Raw genomic sequence first — 9,670 nt, forward strand, 5'->3', positions numbered from 1 at the left:
TATATTTTTTTTAAACACCCTTTGGATGTCTATCCCTACACACTCGCGTACGTACAGACAGAATATCTGCATTGCAACTTAATCAAATCCACACTTTTCGCACGTTGACAGACCCTCTTTCTCCCACCGTCGGTGCCGACACATCTGGAGCCGAGCAGCGGAGGGGGCTGTTTTGACAGTTGAGCTTGCAGGCGGTGCTTCAGATTACAGCGACATGGGTTCACAGTTCGAACACAGTGACGGGACAATGTAACCTAATCACTCTGATATGGTGTATTTTACTGCATGTAACCTTTATCAGCTGACTGCTTTTCTCAGTTACTTAAACTCGGCGCCCTTTAAGTCGAGTAAGAAGCGCCGTCGAGGCATTTGGTCTCCATTAAAGTTCTGTCAAGCTGCAAATGGAGGCTAAAAACTGAGTGTGCTTTAAGCGCCGGGTCACGGCTGTCAGATGTGTGAGACCACGACCTTACATTGTAACGAGGTATACGGAGGAGGATTTGTTCAGGTCACACTACTCGGCATCCCTCAAAATAAAGACCTGCTGCCATCTTGTGGAAAGAAAGAATGAGGAGGAAAACGTGACATCATCTGTCTGGTCTGCGTGACATCACTTTAACGCCTCGTGTTACTCACTCCGAGTTCCTTCCATCTGAAAATCGGGCTGCTCTGGTGTTAACAGAGCAGCCTGTGTGAAATATCGTATTAATCCCGTCGGTGTGAAGAATAATTTCCACGCTTACTGATTTTAAAAGTGTCAATTCTCCTTTGGAAATGTCAATATTAGAAATTGGAAGAAAAAAAAAATAATAAATCTTCTTTCTCATGCAGAATTGTACCATACGGTTGCCTAGCAACAGGTGACCGGGCAGGGCTGATTGAGGTGGTCTCGTCGGCAGACACGATTGCGAACATCCAGCTGACCAGCAGCAACGTCGCAGCCGCGGCAGCGTTCAACAAGGACGCTCTGCTCAACTGGCTCAAAGAGAGGAACTCTGGGTAAGATGGCTCCCGGTGGTTCGATGAGTCGTCGTCGTCAACGTGACGGCGCGGTGCAGTGAAAACCTGTTTGTGTGTGTTGTGGGTTTGCAGCGATGCCCTCGATCGGGCCATCGAGGAGTTCACTCTGTCGTGCGCAGGCTACTGTGTAGCCACTTACGTCCTCGGCATCGGAGACCGGCACAGTGACAACATCATGGTCCGCAGCACTGGACAGGTCGGACAAACATTATATGTAGAAATGTTCCAGCCTCTGTTTGGGTTTTCTGTTTGCGCGGTGATCACGGATTCGTTTTTGTTTTTTTTCTCTTCTCTTAGCTGTTCCACATAGACTTCGGTCACATCCTGGGCAACTTCAAGTCCAAGTTTGGCATCAAGAGGGAGCGTGTACCGTTTATCCTCACACACGACTTCATCCACGTCATACAGCAGGGCAAGACGGGATACACCGAAAAATTTGGCAGGTCTGTCTTACTTTGTTTTTTTATCCTCAGCCTCTATATCCTGCTGGAGTCTCGTGATTTTTTTTTTAAGGTATAGCCAAATGAAGACCTCTACTGGCCGTCAGAACTGTTTTGTTGATTCTACACAGTTGATTGTGTTTCTATTAGAGGACCTGTAAGTCAAATTACTATTGAGTCGTCCAATTAGACCGATCAATTTCTGCATTCCAAGATTACATTATCTTTGTGTCTGTGAGACGACTATAAAGGGGTCTGTTGACGACTTAACAGAAAACCAGAATAAGAAAATGATAATATGATGAGAAAGCGCTGTCCGCCAGCATCTCTGGTATTGAGATGAGCATTAGTTAGCACTGCCTTCTAAACAGAAACAAGGTGAGCTTTATTTTCACTGTTCAACTTGGTCATATAGCATAAAAGACCTGAATGAACTTTTTAATTCATGTCATAGAAAAGAAAATGACAGTCCAAGACGCAAAAGGTTTTTCCATTTTTTGTTGTTGTTGTTTTTTTGTTGTTGTTGCAGAACATAAACACAACTTGACTTAAAGGCTAAAAGGGGATAAATAGGGAATGATGCTGGGCTGTCAGGGAATTGAACAGAAACGAGAGGCACGTGTATGGACATGCAGGATCACGTAAACACAACAGCTGGTGTAAGATTGTCAGTGCAGTACCGTCTCCCACCAGCAGGCGGCAGTAGAGACTGAAACACTGATGAACATGTCGGAGAACTGTTCTCAGCTGAAGTACAGTAACTGAGTATTTAAGTAAAATCACACATGGCTTACCTGAAGAAGGGCATGTGTGACTGTCACAGACACAGTTGTTTGAACTCTGAATTTAAGAAAGAAAATGTAAAACATAACATTGTCTTACAGGTTGTTTAGAAACAGTGAAGTGCTGAGCTGTTGAATCTGTTTAATTTATGTTTATCCATAAATTAAATGGTGGTTGTCGGTGACTTTAAACAAAGTAGATCCTTGAGAACAACCCTGTGCACTGCTGGAGCTGCCTCAAGGGAAAAATATACATAATGAAATCAAAAATATGACACATAATTCTGATCAACTGACTTTATTCTACAAACATAAATTATGATACACCGATAAAGACGGCTAAGCTCAGATATAATTTCAGATCTCTGTTGTTGACACCGGACTGAGATGGATGATGGTGCATGCGCTGGTGTGGCACGCAAAGGCTTCATGAAGCACCGCTGCCATCCGTCCGTTGTTTACCCAGGACAGATGTGTGATGGAACAAGCAGACTAATCCTTTAGTGACAGTAGAAATACCCGAGTGGTACAGTAAACTGTTACGTCCTACATTCATGACTGGACCAAAGGAGACAAAACATCTACAAACAACATCTACAAGCTCCTATAGATCAGGAAATGAAGCGTGGTTAAGAAGTGGTTTTGTTGTTATTGTCCAAGCCGTGCCACTCTGAAGTCGAGATGGCAGAGACGTCTGGGTTGTTGATCTTCGAGTTGTCCCCTGCTTGTGTAATACTCGGTGTCCTCATGTGGACATGCAAGGTAGCTAGAATAATCAGCGGCTCAGCTTCAGGGCAGGGTGTCGGTGAAGAGCAGCCCGAAGGTGCTATCAAAGGGTTCATACTGAGCTACCGCTACTTTTTATGCCTTCATCATGAAGTGGGAACTACAGTGAAATGACTCGACTTCATTAAACGTTATTGTGTAGTATTGTTTATTAAAAAAAAGATGATGTAACCTTCCTCACCTGAATCCAATGGATGTGTCAAATCTTTCTTTCAGCTGTCGGTAGTCATTAATGAGCTTTGGCAGAAAATTGAAATTCTTCCATTCAATACAAAGCTCCTCTCCCACTGAGGACAGACTGTACATACTGGAGATGCTGGCATTATTTTTGTTGGATGTTGTTTACTTTCCATGAAGGGACGCACTGCGAGTGGACGTCATGACAATCATTGTTGACACACTAGTGTTTCTGACAATAATTACCGACTGCGTTTGTGTCTCTTTGGTTTTCTCGCAGTTTCCGTCAATACTGTGAGGAGGCCTATTTAATCTTGAGGAAGAATGGCAACCTCTTCATCACCCTGTTCGCCCTCATGCTGACTGCTGGACTGCCTGAGCTCACCTCCGTCAAAGACATCCAGTACTTAAAGGTAATACCAACGTAGACATTTGGGAGGGTGAAGCAAAAAGTGTAGTTCTACTATTGTGTGTGTAGTGTAATAATATGTTGTAATAGTTGTTCAGGGCTGCACTTCAAAAAGATACACAAACTTGTGTCAGTCCTCATGTGACTACAGCTAGACTTATGGATAAAGCTTTCTTCTTCAGAGAGTTCACTCAGGAGGATTTTTTACAGATTCACTAAAATAATATTTATCTAGCTACTCATCATTTTTTTCTTTGTTTTAAAAGAGGATTTCTGTGGCTGCTGCAGATACCAATGTTAGGGACCAAAGAAATTCTCACATCAATAAATCTGCCAATATTTTTTAATTATTTAAAAAGTCACACAGAGAACAACCAAGCACGTTTTTCTGCTCAGTGCACAACACTGAACACGGACCAGAGGAAGCAAAGCACAGAGCTGAAGGTCAGAAATATAATTATAGACAAACATGTTAAAGGTAAAGGCTAGAAAACCATCTCCAAGCAGCTTTGTGTTCCTGTGACTACAGTTGCAAATTTAATCAACTAGTTTAAGGTCCATGGGACTGTAGTCGAACTGTGTCCACTGGAGGAAAATGGACCCCAGATTGGACAGAAGGTGTAAATAGACAAAATTCTGATACAAGCTGAACTCCAAGGTCAAGATGCATCGGTGTCTGATTGACGCATGCTGCAATTCTGAGCACAGTGGGCTCCACAGCAGATGATACCACTGTTGAAATGAATTTTTTTTTTTTAAATAATAAGAAAACGGACCAGAATTTCCTAAAAAATAACGAGCCATAATGCTTCTGGGAAAACTTCCTTTCGACAGATGAAACAAATTTGTAGCTTCTTGGTGAGTCACATCAGCTCTGTGTTCACAGAATAAAAGATGAATTTTCAAACAAAAGAACAGTATACCTGCTGTGAAACACGGAGGAGGTTCGGTTCGGTTTTAGGGCTGCTTTGCTGCATCTGTCATTGAATCTGTGCAGCGCACAATGAAATCTCAAGATCGTCAAGGCAATCTGGAGCGAAAGGTGCTGCCCAGTGTTGGAAAGCTCCGTCTCAGTCGCTGGTCACGGCTCCTCCAACAGGATAATGAACCCAAAACACACAATGGATAAGAACAAAACATTTGGATCATTCTGAAGTGGCCTTTTACAAGTCCTGATTTATGGAAAGAGCTGAAACATGCAGAGTGAAGAAGGCACCCTTCAAACCTGAGGCAGCTGGAGTCGATCAAACTATGTCTCACTGAGAGCTACAGAAGTCATATCATCTGTTGCCTCTGATGGTTGTGCAACACAATATTGGGTGAAAGGTCCCATCATATTGATGCATGCCATTTTTATTTATTTAAAATCTTCTTTTCATTTGAAAATCAAAAGTCCGGTTTTTTTTGTTTTTTGTTTTTTTTTAACAGACAATAATGGTTTGTAAGTTTTGAGTTATTGGAGAGAAAATGTGGGGTTCTTTTTTGTGGAAGAGTACCAACAAAGTCCTCCACGGCTGTAAATCGATGACGGACCAAACTCAGCCGATCCTAAATCCACTTGGAAAAATCTAAGTTTCTTTTCCTTTTAGAACCTCCCTGAGAATCCAGGTTTCTTTAGCATCCAGCGATGGTTGTGGGTGCAAACAAAAGCTAACCATGACTCCTCTACCTCCGTACCTTGTTTGGACAATCTGTTAATTCGTCACAAAGTAAAGTCATGTGTGGGTGACTTGTTTGTCAGATTCTGATGTGAAATTTCTCTTTTTAAACAACAAACCTTATTGTTAACATTCCCTAAATAGATATTTAGTGGGTTGAATAGCCTTGTTGATCCAGCTTTTCATCACTCAGCGGTGACACACTTGAGTTGATGCAGATGTCATATTCTGCCGCTAAAATTGTCTCGCACACGACCAATATACTAAATAATGTCTGGAAGTGATGTGGACATAATAATCAGCACATGCAAATACAAATTGTCTGTAACGGTGTAAATATAATGAAGTTTTCTTCAACCATGTGGAACATGTCCGAGTATCAGCATGAAGGTCGAGAGATGCTGTAGAGACACATTAAGAATGTCTTGTGGTTATTTTAGGTTTTATATCTGTCCGTGTTATCAGCTTCCTCATTCCTTCTCCTCCCTCGTAACTCACTCATCTCGTCTCTCCCGCTCCTCCCCCCTTCAGGACTCTCTGGCTCTGGGTAAAACAGACGATGAAGCGCTGAAGCAGTTCCGCCAGAAGTTCGACGAAGCCCTGAGAGAGAGCTGGACGACCAAAGTCAACTGGATGGCCCACAATGTGGCTAAAGACAACCGCTCCTAGAGCAGCTGCAACCCCTCAGAGGCTTCGGGGGCCGAGGGGTCACAGTGAGGGAATGTGGGAGTGTGTGAGAGGGGCGAGATGTGCCAAGGAGACGGGGCGCCAGCCGCCTTGATTTTAAAAAAGGGAATCTAGCAGATATCGGACACGTAAGCAGATTCACCTCCAAGTACTGTACATACAGAGTAAACCTATGCGGCACCTTTACTTCCTGTTTCCCCCCTCGCCTGGCATCGATCCGGCACGGTGCCTCCTGAACATCCAAACTCGTGGTGTCTTGACATTTCTGTGGAATCGTGGTGGGCACCGTCGTTGCAAGTTTTGCACTGGCCCACCAGCTGATGGAGCACAGAGCCAAAGGAAGGGAAGTGAAGCCCCCACTCTGCCCACACTACGTCCTCAGAGATGAACTGTCCGTACGGAGCGGGACGCACTTGAAACACGGCTGGAATGGACTCTGAAGGGAGCGCATACTTTGACTACGCCCATGAACTGTTTGAAGCAGGGTGGAGATAACAGACGGGGTGTGGAGACGGCAGAACGGAAAAGACAAGAAAGTCATCTGACCCCCACGTCTTAAAACAATGCACCACAGGAAGTGCATCTTAACACTCGCTGTCTCAAAGTGTGCCTCAAAACTGCTGCAAAGATTGTATCGTTCATGAGGTTTTCTTTTTCGCAATTTAAGAATTTATCAAGAGACGTCGATGTGCCAGACTACTTCACTTCCACAAAGAAAACTTGTGAGGGAAATAGCATTGAAAGAAGAGAAGAAGACGACGCTCTGAGCCTTTTGGTCCACTGTTTGAATCTCAGTTCATTTGGACCCTTGAACACTGGAATGTTTTTAGAGAGACACATGAGAAATCTTAAATCGTCTTTTAATAAACTAAACTCTTTATTTTTGTTTCTTTTATTTGGAGTTGACAATGTGCATTGTTTCTTTAAGCATTATCAAATCGAAAGCATTACTGGACAGAGTGTCATCGCCTCCGAGTTACCACTACCCCACTTGTCATCCTTTTTTAAAGCGCCACTCAACGCAACCGTGACAACAACAAAAGAAAAACTCACCGAGAAATAACTGATGCTTTTAACACGTTAGGACCAATACAAAAAGCAAAAGTTTAATAATTTTATTGTTTGTACTGTGTTTTTAATGATCTGTTCCCAAATTGAATGTGCAAATATGTGCCGCTCTCTTTTTAAGTGTATTTGTTTGTATACAAGCAAGTGTGGGCGGAGTCTGGGGGCCGAGTGGGTGGGATTTATCAGTAGGGACATTACACTGCGATGTAAAGCTACTTCCTCGTTTCGACATACGGTGCTCGACCAGCATCTGCATCCGTGTTTGATTTTCGTGCAATATCCGAGTATATGAACCATATCTTATCATGTAAAAACCTTAGGCCCAGTCCTAAGCCTATAACGGTCTCGTCTGCTGGTTTGTGTGATGCAGCTGTATTTCGCACCACTGGCCTTCAGAAGTCTCAGACACTGGATATTGTCAAATGTACAGGCTTTTATTGTTTTGCTGGTTTTTGTTTTCATAGGAGTTTTATTAAAGTTATTTTCCACCGCGCTGAATTTCCGCCTCTGCTCTGTATTCTTGTTCTGCTGTGGATGTGGATTGTGCGACTGTGCACCTACTCAGGGCACCACCATGGGACGACTTTATTGACTTCCAGACAACAAATATACTCAGACCTATTTCTACCTGCTATATTTGCAAGAGAATATGTGAAAAAAAAAAATAAAAAAAATGCTTTTTGGCAAATGGAAAGTCAAAGCAGTACGTACAGTATAGTATAGTACAGACACGCCGGATGTGGCTCCGCGCAACATCTTTCTGTTTTACTCAAAATGCAGCTTTGCTGTGGTGCGCTCCATTTGTGCGAAACACAAACCTTTTGATTTCCCCTTTAAGGATCAGATTGTACAGGCAGAAGAGTTGGAAATGACTCATACCTGGGCTCAGATCACAACATTACATGTGATCAAATTTAAAAGACCTGAGGTAACTTTACTTTTGATTTAAAGTCAGAAGAGCTTCATCCATTTAGTCAGTTATTTCAGGTCACATGGTGTTAGTTAGCCTGTAGTTCAGTGAGGATGTCCTGGACAACAGAGGAGACTTGGTCAGAAGATGGTAGTGTGCAAATTGTTAATTTGTGTAACGCCAGAGAGTGTGTGGGGGGGGGGGGGGGCTGGCTGGCTGGCTGGCTGTGTCTTTTATGTGTGTCAGCATTGCATCTTTTGACCCATCTCTACACTACAATCAGAGGATGATAAGGAGATCTTTGTAAATACCACCCTGCTCATCATGGAGTTCCTTTGTGTGTGGGCTTGTTATCGTCAGAATTGCACAAAAGTGTTTTATTGATGTTTATTTCTGTCTGTCAGAGCTACAGACATTGCTCAGTGTGAATCATTCACTGTAAGACTGTTGCTCTTCACTGAAGTTACATAATACAGTAACCTGGTAGAAGGCTTGTTCATAGGGAGCAAGGACACGGTGGCAGATGCCCTGTTTACAGGGTGTATCTATAAGATATGAAATACCAACTACAAATGATCTGAAAGTAAGACAACATAATTCAATGGGTATGTAGAGTCAATTAAAAACGTATTCAGGATCTTCTTCCGCAGTCTTCTCGGGTTCGTCTCTACAGGCTTGGCACACCAGGATTTGGGAAATGTATCTCATTCTTGCTAGCAGATCCTGTCAAACTCCGTCAGATTGTCTGGGAAGCGTCTGGTAGATGCACTTCAGAGTTTAAGACTAAGCTTTGGCTGTGCCACTCAAAGACGGTCAGACTTGTCATGAGGCCACTTCAGCATTGTCTCTGCTGCTGCATTCATCCTTCCCTCTGTTCTGGCAAGTCTCTCATTCTCTGCTACTGAAAGGAACCCTGTACCATGATGCTGCCACCTCCGTGCTTCACTGTAGGGATGGTGTTAGCGGATGATGAGCAGTGCTGAGTGTTTCAGACCTTTGTCCTGATCAGTGCCTCACCACAGGTATAATGGGAGTCTTCAGAGGAAATCTTTGGACTTCATGGCTTTCTGACATGCAGGATCCTACATAGAGGATCAGTACGGGCCTTTCTAAACCATGTCCTGTCAATTCAGTTTGCCACAGGTGGATTACAATTAAGTTCTAGACACATCAAAAGGATTATTATTAAAGCAAACAAGATACATCTGAGACACAACTCAGTGCAACAGGCTTGGAATACTTTTGTGAATGGGAAATGTTGACAGTTAATGGTTTATAATAATTTTGCTAAAAAATAATTCTAGATTACTGAGTGCAGACTGCTGGGAAGAAACTAGAATTTGAAGTGTGCAAAAAGTGAAAGGATCTAAATACTCTGTATTTACATCTCTGATGATTTCCTGATCTGTTACCCTCTCGGCACTAATCCTTTGTCCACTGACATCACTGTATTAAACTGATGGTTGCATCCAACAAGGGCTCAAAGAGAGAGCACTCAAGAAGCCCTCCCACTAGCTTCCACTTCCCCAATCTTGGTTTATGCATAATGGATGCTGGCCTTTCTGAAGCTTCATGCTGTGTCTGAAATAAAAATGGTCTTTTTATATGAAAAGGACCACACCTACACTCTCCCCATGAAATATTGATTTCTATTGTTAGTGTCAGCTACATTTTTACTCTGAGGAGAGGGATGATGGAAATTAATAAGATCCCTCAGTAGAAGAATTCATGCT

The 9,670-nt window shown here is 43.0% G+C and overlaps 1 protein-coding gene across 2 annotated transcripts in view; it reads left to right on the forward strand.

Moving 5' to 3' along the window:
- pik3cb (phosphatidylinositol-4,5-bisphosphate 3-kinase, catalytic subunit beta) overlaps nt 1-7,525 on the forward strand; it is a 55,035-nt gene extending 47,510 nt beyond the window's left edge. For both annotated transcript variants that reach the window (XM_069147488.1, XM_069147489.1), the window contains exons 20-24: nt 832-999; nt 1,093-1,216; nt 1,318-1,463; nt 3,486-3,618; nt 5,804-7,525. In XM_069147488.1, the coding sequence (XP_069003589.1) occupies nt 832-999; nt 1,093-1,216; nt 1,318-1,463; nt 3,486-3,618; nt 5,804-5,941 (709 nt within the window). In that variant the 3' untranslated portion in view covers nt 5,942-7,525. The remainder of the gene's footprint in view (nt 1-831; nt 1,000-1,092; nt 1,217-1,317; nt 1,464-3,485; nt 3,619-5,803) is intronic.
- The last annotated feature ends 2,145 nt before the right edge of the window (nt 7,526-9,670 follow it).

The sequence above is a fragment of the Embiotoca jacksoni genome, unplaced genomic scaffold (assembly GCF_022577435.1).
Source record: "Embiotoca jacksoni isolate LCO1_2020_lvr unplaced genomic scaffold, fEmbJac1.0.p SCAF_14, whole genome shotgun sequence".
Lineage (NCBI taxonomy): Eukaryota > Metazoa > Chordata > Actinopteri > Embiotocidae > Embiotoca > Embiotoca jacksoni.